This window comes from Tympanuchus pallidicinctus, unplaced genomic scaffold (assembly GCF_026119805.1).
Source record: "Tympanuchus pallidicinctus isolate F22 unplaced genomic scaffold, pur_lepc_1.0 scaffold17, whole genome shotgun sequence".
In the NCBI taxonomy this organism is placed as follows: Eukaryota; Metazoa; Chordata; class Aves; order Galliformes; family Phasianidae; genus Tympanuchus; species Tympanuchus pallidicinctus.
In genome coordinates, this window is record NW_026294690.1 from 12,631,021 (window position 1) to 12,655,576 (window position 24,556).

At 41.9% G+C, this 24,556-nt stretch overlaps 1 protein-coding gene across 3 annotated transcripts in view; it reads left to right on the forward strand.

The window, feature by feature from the left end:
* The window catches only part of PTPRG (protein tyrosine phosphatase receptor type G), a 429,273-nt gene that overhangs the window by 235,545 nt on the left and 169,172 nt on the right, over nucleotides 1–24,556 (forward strand). For all 3 annotated transcript variants that reach the window (XM_052678992.1, XM_052678993.1, XM_052678994.1), the window contains one exon: nucleotides 20,069–20,248. In XM_052678992.1, the coding sequence (XP_052534952.1) occupies nucleotides 20,069–20,248 (180 nt within the window). The remainder of the gene's footprint in view (nucleotides 1–20,068; nucleotides 20,249–24,556) is intronic.

Below are 24,556 nucleotides of genomic sequence, written 5' to 3' on the forward strand. Positions count from 1 at the left end.
AAACTGCCTCCAAGAAATCCCCTGCCCTCACTATAGATGCTTGGTCGGAGGTGAAGGTTCGAATCTTCATTTAACAGAGCTGCCCAGGTGGCTGCCACAAGCTGCCAAATAGTTTGTGCAAATAGCGAAAATCCCTTTTAATAGCACTTGCAGCTATTCTATGTGGAGGTGTGTGAAGTGATGTTGGCTGGATTTCAGGAAATTTCTGGAGCGCTTTGTGCTTGGAACAGGGTTGAACGCGGAACAGAAAGGAGTAACCCAGTCCATGGAAGAGGCACACTGGCAAATTTAATAGACAGGCTGTTGATACTGGCCTCTGCTGAGATGTTTGCAACTTCAATGCAAGATTCTTAGCAGAACAATATCATTTAAAAATTATAATACTATGAAAATGTTTTAGTAATTGTCCAGATAAGAATCAACTTTGTTGTAAGCAAAGTATTTTGTAAAACACATAGAGATTTAGAAAAATGTTAGCTAGCAGAGTGTTTCAATTTTATCTTATTCTATACCAGGAAGGACAGTTTCGCAGACATCTTGTGTGTGGTGTTTTGATCTGTTCATTTTAATTGAAATGCAACATTTTGCTTCTTTCTTTCTTTTCCTTGCTGAAAAATATTAAACTGAATGGTAGAAATAACTCACTAGCTGCTCATTTCACTGAAGTCTCTGGCTGAAAAAGATGCTGAAAAGTGAGCTTGCTTCTATTCATGGACAATATCAATTTTCCTGGAGTGTATGTAATTTTCCTTTTGAATGTAAAATTTAGAGGAAGCCTAGGCTTTCTTTCTCATATTGCTGTTTTATGGGCAGCAAACAGTTATCACGGTAGGTATTCACTCTTGTGGTCTTGCATGTACTGTGCAGTCCTCTGATGGTAAAGGAAAGGAGTTAGCAATGCTAGTAGCAAAGTAGTGCCATCCACTGATGTTTTCACATTTCGACATCTTGGGCAAAGTTTTAAAACCCAAATATAAGTCAGTATGTTTTGGTGAAAGTTCTTCATGGGCAAGCAGTGGTTCCAAATGGGCGAAGTGGCCATGATAACTCTTCCTGTCTCCCTGCTGCTAAATCTGCACCAGATTTGGGATGGACTTCCAGGTGCCATTGGAAATGTTTCAGTTTTGTCCCTTACCATTTTCCCCATGTGAAAGAGCATCGTTCTCACCAGGGTTGGCGAACTGTTTCCCTTGAAGCCATTGACTTCAGATAACCTTCCAACCAATCCTTGGTTGTATGATGTTGTAGATTCTAAGGCAATCAGTTGTGCTGTTGCTAAAAGGGTGGGTGCAGAGTAACTGACTTTCTGTTTAGTTCTCCTCTCAGGCATTTCTAAGCAGTGCTGTTGATACGGCTATCATATGAGCATGGGGATGTGGTGTACCAACAGGCTGGATGTAGAGCTAAGAATTAAACAGTTTTCTAAACATGCTAGGAAAGAAAGTAAAAACTCCAAAGTTTGCTTGGCTCCTTCATGGAGCTGCTAAGAAAACACTCTGTCCCTGAAGCTGAGATTTAAATGGGTTTGCTATCTTCCTAGCCCCATTTGGCTTATGTGATATACAGATGGGTGTAGATGTAAAATAGGCTGATAGAGTGCACGCATACATGCACAATAGATACACATGAACATAAACATTTACAGTGTGTGCTAAACTTCTGATTGATTTAGGCTTCAAAGAGAGACCGGGGAATGGATTTTTTGCTCCTTTCTGCAGTAGTATTTCTCTATTTGTTTGGAAGCAAATAGCCACTGTAAAAGCAGACTCCGCTGGAATAATTAAAAGCAATTAGGTCAGTATGTTTATAAGTGGTCTAACAAAGTGTCTACTGGAAAATAATCAGTGAAATCATGGTAGTCCTGCAGGGGAAAGTGTACAGAGAGCGAATACCCAGGAGAGCAGCACTCAGTGAGATGTGCAGTCCTCCAGCGCTTAACAAATCAGCTGACAAAGAGAGCTTTGAAAAGAAAATCAATTTAAGTGAAAAGGATGCATTTATCAGTTTGATTAAACAATGCAAATCGAGGGAAAACCAAGGTTTACATGCAGCTATTTAACACTTGCAGTCCTCGTAAGGAACACGGTAGGTGCTGGAATCTGTACAGTAGTGCTCTGGTGGTTCTGAGGCGCTGGCCTCATGTTCCGGCATGTCAATCCTTCAGGATGTGTGGGGTTTTTTGGTAAGGAGTCTGTGAATGATATCTAAGAAGAGAAAAGTTGATTCCTGCTGGGCTGAAATGCTCAGTATTATGATTGTTGTGGCTGCTGTGCCATGAGCAAACCCAAAGGGTTGAGGGGTTGAAGGACCCTGGGCATTGCGGCAGTAGGAAAATAAGTGGCTGCAAAATTAAGCTTGCAGAACCTATGGAAAAGCTCCTGTGTATATTTCTGTCCCTCTTCTGTACCTCATTAGTTTTAAAAAGTTCTGCTTGGGTTTTTTCTGTAGTTTTTTTTTTTTTTTAAACTGATTCTCATGAGTTTTGTGACCTGGAGAATTTGTCACTGTAGCAAGAAAATGATGCTTCTTTTTGTTTTATGAGAAGTAAATGTTAAATAAATTGAATTTTAATGTTTCCTATGGTCCCAAAGGAAAATAAGACCATTAGCTAATGACCATAATGATGAACAGATTTTATTTAAATTTGGAATAATATCTGATATGCCATGCTATTAATGGTGATTCTGTTTTAAAAAAAAAAAAAAAATCTGTATAAAGGAATAAGCGTGATTTATGCAAACAATATGAAGTTGAAAGCAATATTAAGAATCTGTTTTGACTTGAATTCATTTATATGCAAGTTTGGATGCTGAATGCAGCTAGAAATGCTTCCTGCTTTGTGAAAACAGAATGGCAAATTACCCTGCAGTTATCCATTCCATTGGAATATCCTTCCCTTAAGTTTACCAGAGCAATAGAGAGAGATTAGTAATTATCAGAATGATCTCTGAGGAATTAAAATTCATAGCTGGGCACATCAGAACTTTGTTGTTGATATTTTTCTTTATTATTATTTTTGGAGAGATTACAAAATCTACATTGTAAATTTAAGGTACGTAATACGTATACGTTTTCATATGTCATCACAGAGTGTACCTCCTGCATTTCATTTTTATTGAGTCGTTTTCAGTTGATTCAATATATGTGCAAGGTTTTGAAAAATAAAAAAAAAGATGGCAAAAAGGCACCTGTATGGGGTCAGTTACCAAAGCTACTCCAAGGAATGACGTTCATGCGAGTTCTCTTCCCAAGCTGCCAGTAAATCCTATTTATGTGTCTCCATGGAGGACAAAGCCTTGAGCCATGCCTGTAAGGTTATTCTGGCTCCGTTCCCTGAAGGAGGAGAGCTGTGGATCCGGGCTGGGTGCTCGACCTGCTCATCTCATCTGCTCACATCAAGCAAGGAATGCAAAAAACACTCTGCTGCTAAAACCTCATTTAAATGTTTGCTGCAGTGCCTGGGGCTTTGCGTGGCCTTCAGAGCTGCTGGAGGCATCACCTGCGCTGTTGAGGGAGCGAGAACAAGGAGCCTGGGTCATGGGGGCCTGGTGAGGTCCTGGCGAACAGCTGCAATTGCACGTGGAAGGAAATTGCAAGCCTGCCGAGGCTCTGGAGAGCAGATGGAGCATGTTTCCCAGAGTTTAAAGGATATTATCTTGAAATACAATCAACTTAAATAAAAATTGGCCTACAAGTCTTTTATTGTTTCTAACCTCGGCTGTCTTGCCGGTATTTGTTTATAACCACGATTTATGAGGGAATGAGGTGATGCGTATATCACCAAATTGGTGGTGCTTCATCTTGGTGCCTCTGAGCCCAGCCAGATTCTAGTGATAAATCAAAAAAAAAAAACAAACACTTGCTTTTCCTTTTTAGCACTGGTGAAATTGGATGCAGTGTGGGACAGGGGTGGGCAGGACAAGCGTGATGTCCATGAGGCGTATTTACGAAGCTTTATGACTGTGTAACATCTGGGAAGTAAACTCGGCATTTAGAAGCTACCTTTTAAGTGCCTCTTTAGTACCCGTGTAAAGGATTACTGAGTGCTTTGTGGGGGTTGAATATGTTGCTGCAGCCACTGCTGTCCTCTGTAATGTCACCAAAACGTCCTCTAATGTCACTGCTCCTACAGGAGCCGGTGATGTGCAGCAAGGCTCCTCTGTGCCATGTCAGGTTGGCACCCTGTGAGCAGAAGCGCTGCCTTTCGGTACATGTTTGCATGCAAAGGCAGCTCAGGACATTGGGCTGTAAGGACTTTTTAAAACCAAGTTAAAATATTGTCCTACAGATTAGAATGGAAAAACACACAGCTAGATCTCTAATGTCTTCTTGTTGCTGTGCACATTGAATAATTATTGTTTTATGAAGATAGTGCATAGTAAATATTTATAAACAAACGAGGCAAACAGTGAGAGGGCATTGAATAAATAACTATAAGTGTATCGAAGCTCTGCTTCAGAACACATTACAATTACATTCCTTGCTATAATCAATATTTTTTCTTTTCACAGGGAGTTGTGCAGTTGTCAGTGTTCAGTTCCAAACGGATGGCATTGCACGTGTTCTGGCAAAATTTTGGGTTAATATCCGAGTGGCATTCTTGTTCTGTGCCTAAAAACAAATTATCTCTAAATATAAATCTTTTTTTGGTGTAGTAATTACCGCTTCTTCACCAACTATAAAACCAATTAAGCCTCAAGTAATGAGCAGTTTTCTATATTATAGTTATTCTGCTTTATCTTAATAACACTTATTAAATAGCTTTCTTCCTTCTTCAGAAAAGAATATCTAAATTCACTTTTTACAGCTACTGGTCAGAAGAGCTTAGTCTGTTTATCTTTTAAGGCAATTTTACTTTCTTTTTCTCAGGTGCATCTGGTTCTGTTTATGTTATTACCCCTTTTAATTTGGTTTCTCCAACCACCTCCTGAGCAGAACCCCCTCACCTGCAGCCCCACCATGGGGATTTCATCTGAAACAAGGGCACCTGATGCACAGGCAGTGCACAGAAGTGCACAGAAGGCATTCTGCTCGCCGGGCAGATGTATGTTAGGTGTGAATTGCATTCTCTGCCTTTTTATCTATCACATTTACAGAGATGGCTTTTCAGGTTGGTCGCTTGGCAGCCTTTTTTCCTCAAGTCTTCTTCTAATAATTTTTAAAATGTGGTATTTTGGAACATCTGAAGCAGCAGCTAGTGAACTTGCAAGGAGCCTTGCATTGTGTGGGTCAGCGGGGAACTGCTCGCAATGGAAATGGCCCAAAGGGGGCAGGCAGCACTGCCAAGTCTGCTAGTTTTATTGTTAATCCCACATGATTTAGTGTTTTTCTTAAAGCCACAGATGCTGGAGTTCTGTAATGAGCAGAAAATCATCTCCCATGTTGAAATGTTGCAGTGAGAGAGGACTGCAAAAATCTTTGTTTCCTTCCCTTGAAAAAAATGCAGTTCCTGTGAAAAGACCCCGAGAAGTCTCTGGTCATTTTGTAGTAAAATATGAGATTTTTGAGACTGAAATGCGTGGTGGAACTTGAGATGCTGAAGAAGGGAGAGATACATTCTCCAAGTGCATCCTTCCTCTGTGGAAGAGAGAAGTGGAGGGGGTGCAGATCACAGTGTTTTCTATTGAACCCTGTTGCCACACTTGTAGTTGGTGCTAAATCAGGGTGAAAGAAATTGTGGTAAATCCTATGGTTATACAGTTTTCCTCGTTAAAATGCTCGACTGTTTAGAACTGAATTTGTAGAAGCGTTATTAAATAAACTGACTGTGGCATATTTGCTTTTTGGACCTTGTTTAGCAAAGCACTTAAGTAAATGCATAGCGTGAAGCCCATGAATAATATTATATCTGTGCAATGAATGGAGCACCCAAGTGAGTGCTCAGTGTCTGAAGCATGAGGAGCCCTTCAGCTGGAACTGTTCACACAGTTTGGGTCAAACATTTGCTAAAAAGACATTGGATTATTCAGCCATTTAAAGCAAAGCGTGCGCGTAAGCACTTTGCTGAGTCAGAGCCTATAAAAAGAAATGTTCATGGAAACATGTGAATGCTGGTAATGGCACCTAGCTAACTGGGATGGCTGGCTAACTGGTGTTGGGTCAGAACCACTGCTGCTGGCTGCCCTGGTGAGGAAAGCTGGCATCCTGTAGGGTAATAAATCCTCCACTTCGTTTGCAAGTTGTCACACCACGAGCGTTGTGCTACATGATGTACGTGCTATAAAATGCAAGGCTTCTCTGAACTGCTTAATCGAGGTATAAACTGGAGCTGTGAGGTAAACTCCAGAGGCAGAGTGTGAGTAAAGGAGATCGATAAGATCTGTCTCAGTAACTACTAAATTAATAAACTTCTGTTGCTGATTTACTAGCTCCTTTGAATAAGTGCTTACATCCAGAATTTCCTTCAGAATGAATTTTTTTTTTCTTGCTAGGTGGTGTGAAGTATGCGGGTGTTATTTAGAATAAAAGCATCCTTGAAGCAATGTGCTTTTTTAGCAAGCTAATAGCAGTGGGTCTGAGTCAAGCACTGAAAGGTAGTTGGTGTTTGGGCTCCTGTATGAGTCCCTTGTATTAGTCCTGCTCTTGGTATTGATGGGTTTGGATTCTTTGTGTTATTTCGCCTGGAAGTAGATTGTTGGTATTTGTCAATAAACTCAGGTACATGGAAGTACAGCCAGGATCGAAGTAATGAGGCCAACCAGAGCAAATCTGAGGGGACAGAAAAATGGTGGTAATTTTAATGTCTTTGTTTGCCTTCTGGCTCCTGCACCTTTCTTCTTTCGTATTTTCAGACTTTCCACTGAAGTCAAGGAGTCTGCAAACTTTCTGGTTATGAAAGCTGGACATAGTTCACTCTCACGAGGCCAAGACTGCATGCTCTCAAGTCCACCAGCTACGTCTTTAATAAATGCATTAAATTACCTAAGACATGCTTGATAATTGGAAGGATTGTATTTAATTACCTATTTTGGTCCATGGGGCCAAACACTGTTTCTGCAATTACCTTTTCATACTCAGGATACTCTTAACTTGTTCCTGTAGATTTGGACTTGCAAGAATTTCCAGTCATGGATCTTCCTCTGAGCAAAGCAATACCTGAAAGAATTTCCTCTCAAAAAGCACTTTGTTGTAACATAATAGCTACTGCAAGGCTACAAACCAGTGTAGCAGTGCAGTGGGGCAGTGCTGTTGAGCATAGTAGGAATTGATCTTGACACAATAACAAGCTTAATTGGCATCCAGATTTGTGTAGGTGAGGCCATTAAGGACTGACTTAAAGAAGAGGGGAAAAAAAGAATGTTTGTGAACATTTATGTTTCTTAGTCAGAGAGTGACAGTGTGGGAGAAAACTGATCTGTGTTCTTTGAGCAGCTTATGGATGGGAGAGCTGAAGGCTGGCATCAGAAGCTTGATGGAAGCTGGAGAAGATCTGAAAGCAGTAAAACACAGACTAGGATTCCATGGAAGCGTATGAGCATGTTGCTTTAGAGGTGTGCATCTCCATAATAAGGAAATGCTATCTCCCGAAGACCTCTTGTAAGCTACCATGGGAAGGCAAAGTGCAGGCTGGGCTAGAAGCTTATGACCTGGCCTTAGTAGATTGAAACTTGGAGAGCAATTAAATGCCGAAACAACCTTTAAAAAACAAAACCTCAAATAGTGATTTCTGAAGTCATGATTTCTACAGCACTGAATAGTTTTTTGAAAGGTGTGAAGACTGTTTTTAAGGCTCTGTGGAGAGGTAACTTTATAAAGTAATGACTCTTGCTCATCATGTCAGTATGTGCTATCCAACTGTTTCTTCTGGCATGAAAATCGGTTACTTGCTGAACGTACTGGAAAACTAAACAAAACCTGAGATTCCATCCCCTGGAACACAGCAAGTTTCAACAGCCTTTTGGAGATGTTGTTAAGATTTTCCTTGATAGAGTAAACTCTTCACAGACCTGAGTAACTCGAAGATAGAGGTAGCTCTCGAGTACAGGAGCTCCTTTTTGCTGGAAATTAGAAATAACAGAAGCTGGTTTCCATTCTGTACATTAATATTCCTGTCAAGGAAATTGAAATGCTGTTTGCGGAATACCTAGATTGTAACTGAATTAGGATTTAAGGCTTGGGGTAGAGTTAAAATGTGTATAAACTATACAGCCTAGAAAAAGACCGGCTCTGTTGGAGGTGGAGCGTGTGGTTCTGCTTAGCAGGTGAACTGAAGATGATGGATATGACAGGAGCTATATTTAAATGAGCCATTGAAAGCAGTGTAAGAATAGAGGAAAATGATATGCACAAATCACAGTGAATTCTGTCCTCCGCAGATCTAATTCTTCTGCCACAAGCACAAATTGTTGCAACAGCACATGAGGAACTAACTTCTGTGACTGAGAGAGTAGAAACCATGGTCTGGGGCTGGCAAAGGCACACGCCTTGTGGTGCATGAAAGGAGGAGGAACAAATGTCTTCTGGACTAAACTGAGCAGAAGAAAAGTTGTATTTTCCAGGACTTCAGAAGGATTTTTCCTTGTGTCGAAGGAAACTTAAAGATCACAATTTCCCCTACTTTAGGTCAATGCATTTGTAGAATTTGTGAGCAGGAATTTGTCAGAAAAGGTCAAAGTTGTGGTTAATAATGCTGTGAATGGGTCTTTATCCTAGCCAAGTTTCCTGCTGCTTCTTAAGTATTTTTATGTGCATTTTAGAGATTTGGATACTTTTGGTTTAAAGGAAGGACTGGGTCTGTGCAGAGCGAATGGCAAATTGTTTAGTAGGACACTATCCGGACTGCAGTGGTGTGGCATGAGGATTGCATGCTTCCATTCTCTGGTACAGAGCAATTATTAAGGTTATTAAGTTCAGAGCATGTTCCGATCAGAGCAACACCCCACAAAGTCTGTGGTGTTTTTGTATTGTGAAAGTCAGTGCCAGCGCTGTTGCTTTGGGCAGAGGCTGCCTTCCACGTTTCATCCCACTGGGCACTGCACTGAGGCAGCGCCGTGTTCTGTGATGGCAGTTTGTGCCCTGAGTTTCCGTCCTGCAAAGAAAACCTTGCAAGTAATTTCACTCCAGTTTTACTCTTGATGTTACTGAGATTACTCGAATATTTCAAGTCCCGTTCCTGAGCAGAGTCATTTAGGTGAGGTGTTTAATAAATTGCACGTTGTTATTCAGGGAGATTTCACTGTCATTGCACTCTAGGCTTACAATAGCAAAATCCTTGTCTTTATTTCATGTAGAAGTGGGAATGCATTGTTCTTTTGTACTTGCAGACACCAGTAGCCTCAGTAGTGCTGCACTGAAGTGATTCTCCTCTTTGCTTTGTTTCCTGTTGCCCCTTTTTTTTCTCCTGTACCTTATGGATCTTCTGTCTGTCCTTGTTATGTGACGCTTTCCCAAGGACTGATCAGCTTGATCTCCACGCTCATCCTTTCAGTGATCGCCTTTTACAGCCTGCCAGCTTTAATCCCTAAAGAAGCTTCCTACACGTTGAACAAAATTGGTAGAAGTGATATATTTCCTCAGCACTTGAGGAGTTGCTGTCGGTGCGGGCGGCGTGCTGCATGTTAGAGCTGTATCAGAAAGAGCAGCATTTCTTCTAAGTAGTGCTTTGTTATAAAGTTCATTTTACTGAAAATATTTTGCATGCTTAACTACCTGCTGGTGAATTTTTCTATGCCAAGTAATGTGTCAGGAGCTAGCGGAGCATAGTAAGTTAATTACTTGTGTGCACACTGTGAAGGAAAAGCAAACAGCAAGGCACTAGTGATACGAAGAATGAGGCTTCATTTCAGTCGCCAGAGATTGTGTTGTTAATGAATCCGCTCAATCAGCAGGGAATTGGTAATGTAGATAAGACCAGGTATGGCTGTGTACTGATAGGAAGATTAGTCTCTCAACCAAAACATTGCTTTTAGTGAGGGTTTGCTAATATTAAATAGTTTTTTCAGAAGCACCAGTGAGATAGAATAACAGCCTGAATAATTACGGCTGTCTTGAAAAGACACGATGATGATGATCTCCTAATGTGCTCTGCAAACACCATATAAATCCAATATCTTACAGATTTCACAGCTAAGTGATGCACTCCAAATTCCATTTTATGGTATATGTCACCACGGGCTGTCCAAGTGCTGCTGTGAGTAAACAGTGCAGGGTTGGGCTGAATGGTGCAGGGAGCGCTGCATGGGAGCTGGGAGCATCCTGTGGCAGGGAGAAGTGGGTGATGGGACAGGTGGGGAAGAGCCATCCTGGTGACAAAGCCTTTGGGTGACCTTCCCTAAAGGGACGCTCTCTGGTCGTGCAGTGCTGGAGGAAAGCACACTTATCCCAGCTGTTTAACATAACATATGGGAAATGGGAACGAAAACAAGAAGAAATGGTAATAAACTGTTCTGTGCCTTAGCAGGCAGCCCTGCTGCTGTAAGTGGAGTACCTCAAGATGGATGTTAGGGCTGCTTATTGTCTTCATATTTATTCTCACTCCTGATGCTCTTAAATTAATGGTAGAAACATAGACTGAATGTTAATGGTGGCTGAGGGCAGGGTTCATGATGTGTTGTTAAGTAAAAGCTGGCTATCTCCCAGAACCTCTCCTGAGAGCTGTTTTGCTGCCGCATATTAGTGAAAGGGACAGCTGGATTGGGAAGTCTCTTATAAAAGGGATGCCATTAATGACTTGGTTGGTCAAAAGTTGATTTTCACCCAGGAAGAAAAAAGAAGAAAGGTGTTTGTCAAAGCATAATGAATGATTTCAGGGGCCGCAGTGCTGCCTGTGATACAATTAAACAGTGCAGTCCTCCTGCAGCTGCCGTCCTTGGGTCAGGCAAGGACCTACAGGGGATACTGGAAAGCCAAAGGTGACTTGTCTTTCAGCAGTGGATAATTTTACCTTCCTGTCTTTATTAGGACTTTTTTCTGCGTGAATTTTTAACTAGAGCCACAGCAACAAGTGGAAATCATTTCAGTAGCAGGTTTCTATTGAAATCAAGAGTACTTCCACTCCACCAGTGCCTCTGGATAGGCTTTATTGATACCAGCCCTCCCCTCCTTTATACTCTCTATATTGTTCCGTACTCTCTGTGGGTGTTTTATTAACCAGCATCCTGCAAAAGTTCAATAAAAGTATACGGTTCTTTTCCTCACTTTTCTCCTTCTGTATTTTTTTTCACATTGGCTCTCAGAGACAGAGCTCTGGGGAAGGCTCCTTTGGTTGGTTAGCAGGAACAGATGGGAATCAAGAGAAGGTACTTTCTGTTCCCTTACCCACCTAAATTGGAGGTAATTAAGTTACAGTGAGGCATCATTTACGTTAGCAGTTTCTTTGGTGAGATCAAGGCTATTAAGGATACTGTTGAGAAGTAGTAGGATTTCAAGTGTGTGATGAGAAGTAATTGGAACTTCATCTTTCCCAAGTGCAATGCAGGCAGCCTGGTGCTGGGGTCTGCAGCAGGGCAGTTGAGTCTCAAACAGTTACTTTTTTTGCTTATTTTATTTTGATCTCTGCAGCTCTTCCCAAGTTTTGAACAATCCTTGCTCTGATGAGACAGGTGAACTTCTCCCTTTTTAAGGGATAGGGATGAAGTGGAGCGTGTTGCTCCTGGTGGTAGGAAGGAGACAGAGAAACAACATGGGAATTTGAAATTTCCTGACTTAAATGTCACAGCTTATTACTGTCACTGTCATTCAGCATCCATCTCCTGATCTGCTGTGCTTGGCAGCACAGGAGCATTGATGTTTGAGCAGGGCCTAAGTCAGGCTCTCAAACAAGCCATGATCCCTGGCAAGGGTGCTCCTTGTGCCTCACTGCTGCAGCCCAAAGTCTGCCTGCAAGGGGGGATGCACAGCACTGCTGGGGCAAGCTGCCAGCTGGGGCCCTTCACCTGCTGGCAGGGATAGCTGCAATTAGCTCCACGCCAAATTTGGGTCCTCTTCCTCTTTCCACAGATTCTTCTTGAAGCTCCCCATCACACAGCTCTAGGGTGGGGAAGGTTCCTGCCCAGTGTCTTTTTCTTATTTCCTCTATTTTCTCTGAGCTTTTCCTGTGCTGTGCTTTCTTCTTGGAGTAGCCCAAATGGGACCATGACTTACATCAACATTGGATGTGCTGTGTTTATTCTTGTTCCATTTAATACCATGAAACACCAGGCTTATTTCACCTTTTATCTTTCGCTATTTGGATGATCTGGCAGCGTTTCCTTCTTGTCCCATAGGAAGTCTGATCGCCGTTGGGATGTAGGGTATATGCTGCTGAGTTTTACAGCTAAGAAGGAGAAGAAGCAAGATTGTTACACAGTGGGTTCAGGCAGCCCAGGAGGAATGTATGCTTTGAAGCCTGAGGTGCTGCACATTGGGCTGCTGCCCCTCACCTTACATTGATCAGCTGCAAGGTTTTGAGCCAGGACCTGCATGTTGCATGGATGAGTGGGGGCCTTCCTTCCTTCCTGCCGTTCTGGGGCACTGCAGCAATACAAGCATTTCTGCTGTCAGTGATCATCACACAGCTGTTGCTCTGTAAAGGGAAAGGAGCACAGAGAGAGGTGTGACTTGTCCAAGGCACCCACTGCAGAAACATGGCCTCCTCCCAGCGGCACCAACTGCTGTCATCGAGCAGCTGCGCTGATTCGGAATGCATCTTCATTCACGGATTTCCATTAGGATTTATACTTTTTTAGATCTTATTTACGAAAAAATCTATTTTTATGTCAGTCCCTAGCCCTTCTTGGAGTTTTACTCAACTAGTATGGGAACGAGAAAGTTAATTTACAGTGTTTTCAGATAAATTAATCTTCTGTTTTCTCCTTATAATGTTAGTTATCACCTTGTTTATTACATGTCTCAGGGGTGAGCAGCTTTAAAAAGTCCGCAGTACAGTTATGAAATGAATGGTGTGAGATGTCAGATGCATTTATTAAAAATGAAAATTAGGAAAAGCAGAGGATGTAGATATGTATTGTCTCAGTCACTTGCCACCAGCAGGCACCTCCTATACCAGAGCTTATCCTCCCACTCCAGGACTTTTGCATATTAATTTCATTGATACTGTGATGCTCTGTGTTCACTATAACGTAAACATTTTTGAAATGTAACTTACGGAACTCAGCAGCTCGTTAGCAGTGTCTGTCAAGGGTTTGTTATCCAACACAAATTAAAAAACCCCAAAACTATTTTGCCAGTACAGCTGAACTTCATTTCTCTTTCACTTTTTGTGTGGAGGGAAATTATTCACATCACAAATGCAAACTTTAATGTCTCTGGAAGAATCTTGCTTTAGTCATTACGATTTCTCCAGTTTATTGGGAGCTTCCTGCAACATTTGTCATAAGATCCTGGGGTTTCTTGCTGTTGGGCCTTCATCATATGCTGTGCCGCTGGCAGGCTGAGAGGGATGGTGGGAGCTTCATGCAACATTCATAGCAACCTCACTTTGCTGGGGAACAAAATTAGGATCCAGAAAGTATGCATATGTATGTGTGGAGGTGTATGTGAAAAGCCCAATGTAACTGTGTGATACAGGTGTTCACATACATGCTGAGGAATGCAAAGGTTTTGAAAACGTGCACTGAAACTGTTTGCCAAAGATAATTAAGGGTTAGAACGTTTAATTAAAGAATCCAGCAATAACTGGAGCATCTGTGGGCATTTAGAAGAATGCCTACCTCTCTCTTTGGGTTTTAGAGCTGCAGACATTATAGGGCAGTTTATTTTAGAAGCATGGTTTAAAGCCTTTCTTTTTCTTTGCATCTGCCACATTTTGGCAGTGAGGCAGTATCACTGATACGATCCGTTCTGAAGATGAGCTTTGCTTTTAAAGCCCATGGCTGGGCATTTCTGTAGGTGTGGTGGCACTGGTGCAGAAAGCAGAAGTGGGGCTGGAGCTTCTGATGTTGCTGCTAGCAATTCCTCAAAGGTTATCTAAATCCAAACCCTTTTTGTTCTGTCTTCCTGCATTTGTGTATGTTCCAACAACTGCCGGTTAAGATATCTCTTATCAGAAATTGTTCTTGGAGAAAATTTTTCAGCTTCTTTCAGTTCTCCAAAAATCCTGTCCTTCACTGCTTGCAGCTCTGCCTGCCTCGTGCACTCCATCCTGTGCTGTGTTTGCAGGCTGGGTGATGCTTACACCTGTCTGGGCCTCAGTGAGCTCCTCGGGACCTTGCTCTCTGAATTCAGGCTCATTTTTCAAGCAGTAATTGGAATTTTCTGCAAGCACGAGTGTCTGGTGTTAAACAGAGTGATGACAGAGAGTAATAAAATGAAAAACCCTTTTCCCTCAGGGTAGGAAATCCTGAAATCTTTGTTCAAAACAGCACTGTGAACTCTAACTGCGTGCTCTTTTGCCATCTCTTTGAGTTTGGTATTTTACAGCAACTTTTCCCCCTAATAGAATGATTCAGCAACTTGATTGCTTTCTCTGCAATGTGAAAGCCCCTGGAAGATGCCCCTGATTTTTATACCTTTACCCCTGCAGCCTAATGGTAAGTTGCTGAGCAAGAGCCCAGCCAGTCATTCAAATAATTATTTCCTTCCTTATATCTATGTGCTGTCTGTTGGCTTTATCCTACAGGATTCTCTTTATTTTTTCTTCCTCGGGGGAAGCTGGAGGTCACAGCATGAGGGGAGGCTGCTCTGGCTTTTCTGTGCCTGCTCACATGGTGGGAGGACCTGCCTTGGTCCCCTCCAGTTATTTCTAAATGGCAAAAATAACGAGGAGGTCTTGGTTTATGGCATCAAGTAACACTTTAAATCTTTAGATGTTTACATCCTTAATGTTGCTGAGTTGGTTGGGCAGGTCATTGCCATTCAAGGAGTTACCAAGCCACTGCTTAGTGCATCTTCTGCCCTATTTTGGGTGAGCTTACAAAAATCCTGCGTCCTTCTGAGCCAGGCAAAAGAGAGCACTGCTACTTCACGTGTAATCCAGGTATGCTGCCCATGGCAGAGCTCCTGTCTCCATATGAGGGTGACTTCTGTTGGCGTTGGCAATAGCAGTGTGTGAGGGAGCAGCATGAGCCACCTGCAGGTGGGGCAGTGAGGACAAAACAGGACCAGAAGCGAGGATGGATGTAAGCCTTTCCACCGTGCCGTTTTCCTTACGGCTCTCTGCTTATCTGCCTTGCAGGTAACTGCTGATGAATGATCTCGTGCATTAACACGATGGGGTAGGATGCCCCCATGAAGTTAAAAAGCTGATTTGTCTTAATCACAGTAGTGTGAGGGATTTGGGTTGCTTTGCAACTCAAATGTAAGGAGTTTAAAGGTATAAATACATTTGTCTGATAGAATTTTGTTTTTTAAGGAAGACCAATTAAAAAAAATCAAAATAAAAAAAGACAAGACCGGCTCTTTTCATGCTAGACATGAAGTTTAAAGTTGCGTTTTTGTGACAGTGTTAAAAATAAGTAAAATTAAGAAAAAGAAGGGTTCATTTTTCTGCCTTTTTCTAAGCTTGGAAATGAATGATCCAAATCAGATTACTCATAAATAGCTAATGTCTGTCAAACTACATCTGGATGTTGATATTTGTTACACATCAGTATCCATGTAGCTCATCCATTAACTGGAAGTGATTTAAAATCAAGAAGGTGCCACTGGTTACGATAAGAGATCGTTTAAACAAAAGATTTGTGGAGGAAAAAAAATATGTAAGTTTTTATAAAAGCTTTAATTATATTTTATACATAAAACATTATTTTAATGGGCTTTCTTTAATGAAGACTACTCACTGTTTAGGTTGTACAGCAACAGGAAGGAGAAAAGGAATCTTGGATTCTATTTAAAGAGCAGCCTGTGAATTAAAAAGCTATTAAAGAATTCTGCAGTCATTTAGGGAAAGATTTTGCATGAGAAAAGATTGGTGAATCCAGAGAGCGTCGTGTTGCTTTGGACCAGGCTGGGCGACACCATCTGCATGTTGTGAGCAGTAGGCCCAGCTCTGGGGGGGCACTGCTGTGTCCACCTCTGTTTGCACGTCGTCCCCACGTGGCAGTGGGAGCACGCGTTGTGTGTTAGTGCTGATGAGGTCTCTTCTCTTGCTCGGGTTTTGAAAACTGAGTTATTTGTCAACTCTCCAAAGGTTGATTCGAACTCATTCCAAATTTTATTTGATTAAAGCCATCGTACTCACAGTTGGAAAAATGAAATGCAAACAGCCGTAAGTTACTGTGTCTCGGATGGGTAAATGTCAGGCACAGAACGAAAGGGCTTTTTTGTTAGGTTTAAGTGAAACAGAGTCTTTATTTAGTGTCATGTTTTAATTTATTTATTTAAAAGCATTTATTTAAAGTTCTAAAAAACAAAGAATTCAATAAAGCAAGACAGGTGCAACTGCAAATGATTAATGATATAATTCTTGGTACTTTATAAAGTGTCTAACACTGAGGAGATTTATACAGTGCAGAATGGCAATTTGTGCTTTGATGGGAGGAATAGGTAATCAATACCTGCAAGCTTAGAAAAAGTGTTCTATTTCCTCCTCTAATGATATAGGGTTTTTTGCAAGGCAAGGATGTCTGGAGCATGAGACACTTGGAAGAAGAATTAATTTGAAATCCGTAGTGGAAGATCAGTTTCAATTAAAACTGCACTTGAATGTCCATGAAAAAAGCAGGCTGTTAGGCTTAAGCCTGATGGCTACTAGCAAGTAAATGAATCCCACTGCACTCTTCCTGATTGCGTTTTGTTGCGCTTATTTTCTCTGGGTAGGAGGAGGTGGAGTTCATTTACTTCTGTCTCAAACTCAAAACTAAAAATGTCCTTCTTTCTTGCCTCCCCAGCCCTGTTTCATCCCACTAATTGTTGGAGTTGAGCTGCTGAGGTTGTGGCCTCTATTCCTGCCTGCAATCGCTGCCATAACAGTGTGGGTCATACTGCATGTAATGCTTTGCATATCAAAAAGTTCTGAAAGAAATTAATGAAAAATGCGGCCGTTTATACATCCTGTGCTGATTTTAACTAGCAGGTCTTGAACCTCTAAATCAGAGCTTAGCCTTGTGGCTGTAATTTGGGATGTCAGGACTTGGAGCCACAGCTGCAGTGCTTGGTTGGGGTTGAATTGGATTCAACCCCATGAATTGCTGAGTTTCATTGCATTCGATTTTCCTTTAATAATGCAGCACCAGTATGGAAACTTTTTAAGCATGGAAACGAATGCTAGCACATGAGGATAGCAGATAGCACTGCTTTTGGGGTAAATTACAGATTTAGAACCAAGTGAAGATTCTGTATTTATAGAAAGAGATGTGTTGCTGTATTAAACTAATTCCAACAAGTTAAATTGGAAAAAGAAGACAGTGTGTTCTGTTTTTTTTGGGGGGAGGGGACTTAAGTGATACAGAAATTGCAAAAAGAAGAGTATGTGTTTGTTGAGGTTTTTTTAAGTGATACAAAGACATAAAAGCTTTCACATAAAAGAAATCAGTGCTGGGAAAAATTACATTTCGGTAAGAGTGCAGGTACCTAAGTCACTTGAGGTTTTAACTCACCATGGTGCTTTGTTTGCTTATTTACCCTTATGGCTTATTTTATTCATTTTGCTAAGACAGTTTCCACTGCAAATTGGCTGAGAGCTGGCTACACTTTAGAGAGAAAAAAACCTTTGTGACAAGATGCATGCAGGTAACCCTACAATCCCTTTTAAAATAGGTTGGCTTATTCAAAATTGCAATCTCCCCATTGACTGAAGGGTCACCAAAATGCTTACAGGAATGTGAGTGCTCGGCTTCCTTTGAAAGCACAGCTGAAACCACTGCGATAGCCTCTGCGAGCAGAGTGCTTTTGAAAAGCTCACCCTATGTTTATAACAAAGCCAAAAATGAGAGCTGGCAGGTTTGATGATTTTGGGTGCTACTGAACATTTTAAAGCAAATTCCTAAATTTCATGGAATAAATGCATGGTTGTATGGAAAGTAAATCTGAATTGCCAGTTAATTCACTGCAAAACAATTGCTGAGAGCATTCTGATTCAGGAAAAAAAAAATAGAGTACAAGTGGAACACATTTAGTTTTCCCCACGTAGGGCTTTTAATAATTTTGTTCTCCTTAGTTGCAGTACATTGGGAAATTAACTGAAAGTGGCTTTTGCTGACAATACAAGTTGAACAATGAGATAAATAAAACCGAGCTTTTTTTAACCTGGGCAAATAATGTGAGTGATTTTTAAAGGGTGTTGCAATTTTGCTTAATTGTAGTTGAAAATAAAACACTTTCATGTTGTTTTGGTTCCCATTCAGCATTTGCACGTGATGGGTACTGCACAACATCTGATTACTGATTGAGTGTCCTGCAGCGGCCCGAGGGAAAGTGGGAAAAGTCATCTCACACTCAGGCACTCATTGGAACCCTGCGCCAATGGAGCTGGGCTTCACAACCACTGGGGTTGGATGGCACTAATTGAGATTGCGTGTTTCTCAGATGCTGGGGTAATAAATGGTGCGTCGTTTGCTGCTGCGTGCCTGTTGAGCAGACATGGTGACTGGGTGGTTCAGGAGGTGCACAGCTGGTGTGGCATCTGAGGGGCTGGCAGAGCAGGGGTCAGCCCTGCCCTGTAACTTGGCTGTTGTGGATGAGAGAAACCTCTTCCTTCCCATCATCAATTTCCCTGTCTTTGCATGAGAATAACGGAGCCCTGCTGCAAAGCTCTTCAGGAACTGTAAGTGAGGAGCGCTTTGCAGGAACTGTGTGCTGTTATTTCAGGAGCTTAAACTGCTGTTTGCACTCCCAGAAACATAATCTCTTAGTCTCTGTTAATACAATTTAAGAGTTGGAGCAGGAGGTCATAAGAAAAATGTGAAATCGCTGGAGATCCTCCACTGTGTGCAGAGGTTCCTGGTGTTGTATTGCATCTGGAGCTGGTGTGTGCTGGGAATGGCAGCGTCTTTGTCTGAAACCTTTTCCTTCCACTTGCTATATTTATTGAATGTTCTTGCTGGAGAGCTATAGAATGGGCTGTGCGAGTGCAGGTGGTGGCAGGCAGCTTCTGCAGGCTGAGCAGTGCGTTGTGCTGCTGCCTCTCGCAGCACTGTGCCACTCTGATGCATCACTGCCTTCCTTCCCATGGCAGAGGGGCCAGGGCAATCCCACTGCAAAGTTTAGCCAAACAGTTCGGGGTTAGGGATGGGGGTTAGGGACCAAGATTAACACACCAAGAAGTAATCTGGGGCAGGTGAAAGCTCCAGAACAGAAGAAGAAGCTCTGCACCTCCTGTCCCTTGTGAGTTGGGTGTACAGATGTGACAACAGCTGCTTCAGAAACCACTTAGAAACACTTCAGTGCATGATGCTGAGTGCATCAGGACTCGCCATACACCTGGTGTGCTGGGGACAGAGGCTGCTCTGACATTGCTCCTCAGAGCTGAAGCTCATCCCTTGTTGCCTTCTGTGGCAGCCAGTGATGGGCTCGCCCGTACAGATGCACTGATTGCTTTCCAGAACCTAAACTCCTCCTGGCTAATAAATAGAAAATTTGTGTAAGAGGAACACCAAGAAGTTACAGCATTTTCCTGGTAGGTCACTGTTGTCTTCACTTCCTCCAGCAAGAGATGTCTTTTTTTCCTTTGCTGTTTTCTTCAAATTTACTAATATCCTATTTGCTTTAATTCTTCATTTTCATTTTTGCTGGCTTTAAAACCTTCTGAAGAAATGAGATCATTAATAAAGATCATATTATCTAATTAGAGCATTGTAGAAGAGCAAGTTAATGCCTGGCTGGTACATTGTGTATCTCTTCTAAGAAGGTAAATCATGCTCGTATATCATGGCTGAAGCTTTAGGAAAGTTCCTGTAAACCCATGCTAATTCATAACATACGCATGAGGGAATTACAGACAGTTTTACAGAATAGTAATTAAAAAAAAAAAAAGAGATATTGTTTGTTACTGCCAGAGGCAAAGTTTGAGTACTGCATGAAGCTAATGGTTTTTGATCTCTTCATAAGTTTACAAGTCTTAACCTCTTTCAGATGCACGAGGTGTAGCAGCAGTGATGTTACCTGGGGAGCCTAATGATTCATCCTCTTACTTAAGCATAATCCAGAATTAAGGAGCCACTGGAATGTTAATTGAATTTGTATTTGTTAACAGGTACCTATGGTCCCGAGCACTGGGTTACTTCCAGCGAGAAGTGCGGGGGGTCCCACCAGTCTCCCATAGACATCGTGGACCATCAGGCTCATGTTGGAGATGAGTATCAGGAACTGCAGCTCGATGGTTTTGACAATGAATCTTCTAACAAGACTTGGATGAAAAACACGGGGAAAACGGGTATGTTCTCTTCTGTTTGTCTCCATAGCCTGCCTGCAGTCAATTAGAAATTCAAGCCATGTTCCATCCTCCTCCTCTTTCATTGTTCTGTTGTTTGGGGTTTGCTTTTTTTTAAGAAAATATAATTTTCCAGAAGCTGCCTCCCATCCCTGCCTTTGCATTCTGTGCAAAGCGATTTCTGCAGATTGATTTTAAGGTTCATTTTTTAAGGCTTTTTTTGTGTTTTTTTTTTTTTTTTGTGGGTTTGTTTTTTTTTTTCAGTTCCCCGTACAAAATAATTCTCTTGGTAGTGAGTCGTTCCTCAGAATAAAAGGCTGTATGAGAGCTTCAAGGTGTAACCTTGAGTTATCAGCTTTGGGAGGCTGAAACATCTAATCCAAAGGAGCGCTGAGATGCAAGGCTCAGACTTTGTAGGGAAGGGGAAGTTTTAGAAATCGGGAGGTTTTGGAGAAGAAAGAGCAATAAGCGCTCAAAGTAGTGGGAGCTTATGAATGTGTTTCTGATATGATTATAGCACTGTGTTCTTCACTGAACTGAATCCTCTTCTGCTCTGTCTGTTCCGGCTTCCAGAGAAAAGAACAGTGAGAATACTGCTTATTTTTACCAAAACAGTTCACCGAAAGGTCAAGGTTGATTTATATGCAAAGCTGCGTGCATTTGATTACTCTTTAATTCTAAAAATGTGAAAATCAGAAATTATAAGGCCATCCTCTTCATTTGACAAGGTCAAATATTTTTAGGGAATTGGATTAAACCGCTAATTAATTCAATTTTATTTATTCAAAGTATATTTTGATCTTTATTAACATTCGACATGTGTGCCTGCAGTGCTTTAGGTAACAGGTTCCTCATCAGAGGTTTGTGAGCAAACCCGGGTATGGACCTGCTGCGCTTTGCATTCAGCTGTGCCCACAGCCTGACCCACTGCCCCCACGGGTCTTTGGGTGTCAGCCACCAGGTGCTTTGGACCCAGTTCCAGGGACTTACTGGGACACATTGCCCCTCAGCTGAGGAGGACACGGGCCGGGATCCTGCTTTCTTTCACGGCTAAGCAAATCTGGTTAATGTAAACCACTGGTTTTTTAATGCATTACTGAGGGTTTTTTTCCAGCTTTGCTAAGAAAAGCTCCTGTTTGCTCTCAAATCCTGACTTTGTTGCCCTTCGTAGCAAAATGAGGTTCAGGGGAGGCTGAATGCTGTGGAATTTGGTGCTTAATTAATCTATTTGTGTTATGTACCCTGCTCTTTTGGTCACAAAGAGCAAGTGTAGTTATCAGCAGTAACTAGAAATACCAAGAAAAAACGATGGTGCTTTTCTTCCAAGAGAAATGCTAATGCTACATGGTAAGTATAATAGGAACATATTGCTGCACGTATAATAGGAAACCATGCAGAACCAAAACGGCACGGTGGATGTTCCAGTCTTCATGCAGTTGGCAATGAAAGCTGTATCTTCGGTCTCCTCTGCTGGGTGATTTTAGCACCGCTACTATATTTGATTTCCTCACCCATTGGGGTGTGGATTTTTGCTGACAAGTTATTGCTTCTCAGGGCAACAGTAACTATCGCTGTTCTTGGGTAACTTACAGATTTTGCAGGTTAGGCAAAGACTCTTTTTGCCCTGCTATCATCTCTGAGTCTTCTGCTGAACTCTTAACTCCTCCCTTGATTTATCACATTCCATTCCCTTGGTTTACTGACCTTTGGAAGAAACTTGTCAGGGATTACTTTTTAAGGTAGCAAGTGGTACAGCAGCAAACCAGGTAGGATGTTTTGGCCTATGGGCAGAATGTAGCAGCAAGTTGTGCTGGTTGTGATGTGTGTTGACAGCAGTCTTGGAGTAGATGACCACAGGAGACCTTCCTGTTGCTGACTGACAGTAAGCTGCATTTGAATTTATGCAATGGTGATGGATGTAGAGGGCATTTCACTGCAATTAATGACTGCTTAAAGGAGACCGGGGTCTGAGGAAAAACCAAAGGCCTTAACTTTGATTCTCATTAATTGGCAGGAAATGCATTGTGTGGGTCATTGCTATTCAGCTGCTAGTTTTTTGTTTATTAGAATCGACCAATTAGTTTCTTTTGTGCTTTTAAATATTAAAAGGTAAAAAGAAATTTTGATTTGTTGTGCTCTTTTTTCCTTTCTCTTCATATCATCTAAAGGGCAAGCAATGTACAGGACACAGAACTTCATTCAGAAAATGAACATATATTCATTATGCCAAATGCCTCAGCCAGAAATGCTTTGCATTGGATTACATTGACTAATGTGGGTTTGATTTCATCACCATAGAGGCTGGTTCCCAAGTGGTAAAGATTACTTGGAGAGTAGAAGCACCTTTCATTTTTGTTGTTGCCTGTGCCACCTTTAATTAAGTGTTAGCTGTTGTCAGCTGGGCCTGAGGCTGATGGAGCTTGTGGGCACTACCCTGTGGGAGTGGAGCATCTGTGGGAGCAGTTCCCACAGCAGCAGTGCATGCACTGCGGTTTTACCCCTCCTTGGATCACTCAGAGCTTCTAATGACTCTGATAAACTCACAGGCATTGGTGCCAGAGGTGTGTTTGGGTACGCTTTGTACCTTGTGTGCATCTCAGGCTGGGTCAGAGCTGCTCTGATAAGACAAGGGAAGAGCTGCTTTGTAGCCAGGCTTGGTTTTGCTCTCGAGAAGGTGGAGGATGCGCAGCTCCAGCCCTGGTCCTGCAGATTGCATCAATGATGGTGATCCTGGTGGTTGTGCACCACCTGCTTTGTTTTTGAAATCTCAATCATACATTAATTTTAAGCCTAGTTGTTATGGAGGGTTAATTCCTTCCTGTGTCCTCTGCATGACTTACTGGATAAAAGCAGTGGATCCCAAAATCCAGTTTGGCTGCTCCAATCCCTAATGCCAGAAATCACATGGAGGAAGGGAAACCTCCAAGTTAATGGCAATAAGGAGGTGCTGCTGAGATAGGATGGTGCTGAGAACACGCGTTGTAGAGCTCAGCAGTGTAAGGAATTCTGTAAAATGAACAATTAGATGAACATTTCAGATTGTACATCCTCCTAATTATCCTTTTAATTATTCATCTGAAACAAGTAAAATGACCCCTGACAGAGACATAAATGATTTAGGAACTATCAAATATTTATTAGATGCAACTGAATCCCCACAGAGGTTTTTAACAGATGCACGCATATCTGCTTTCCTGTATTCTTTAAGTCCTCCAATTTTATCTGTGGAATTTCGAACCAATTGAGTGAGATGTTTGGTACCTGAAATACTGCTGAGCTCAATGAGGATTTTGTAAAGGAAGAGGAGAGCAAGCAGTGGTGCTTCTTGTCACTTGTGTTTCGGGGTTGGTGTAAGGATGCAGCAGTACCTGGGCAATACAGACAGTATCCTACAGCCTCCAGACTTCCCACGCAAATGCTTTTATATGAAGGAAGTAGAACTCATGGAAGAGCCCTGTGGTGTCACTGGTGCAATGAATAAAGGCCTGAACATCACATGCACATCGGCATTTAGGTGGTTTTAATATAAACAATTTGATGCTTAGACATTTCTTGGTTGCACAGTTGCACCTGAGCTGGAGCTGCTGTAGCCTGCAGTCTGTACTTGCAGGGAGCAGCCCTGCCATGGCAGACAGCCCTGCCTGCAGCATGAAGTGATTCACCAGCAGAGGAGTAGCTCCTGTTTCACAACCAGCCTCTAGATTTTTTCCAGCAGTGAATAAAACCCTCTCCGTTACATAATAAAAGCGGATTTATATTAATGTTCCTGTTGTGATGATACAGCTGGATTGAGAACAGAGAGAAATCCTTGTGGGTTGAGCTCTTCTCATTTAAAAAAAAGAAAAAAAAAAGAACAACGAACAGCACAACTTCAATCACAGGATTCTGGGCAGAGCAAGCAGTGGTCTGCAGTGGCTTTTACAAGAACAAAATGCTAATTTTAGTTCTGTTTTTAAGTGCCAGTTTTGCAGAAAATGAGGGGAAAGGATTTGGTAAGGAGTCATTATTAGGAGTTATGCGTGTTAAAGGTGGGAGGTGCTGGAAGGGTGGGTGATCGTGTAGTGAGAGCAGCGGACAGAGATGTCAGAAAGCCGGGTTCAGTTCTTGGTGGGACGGTAGTTCTCCCTGTATCATGTACCATTTTCCACCGTATGACTTTGCCCTCTGTTTGGACCTACAGCTTTTATTGTTGCATAAAATATAAAGGCTTTTCAGAAGGGAAAAGAAATTACAAAGAAGATCCTTTTGACCCTTACTGAATTGTGTAACAGTAATATCAGTTACTGTAAAGAAAGAACCGAAACAGTTCTG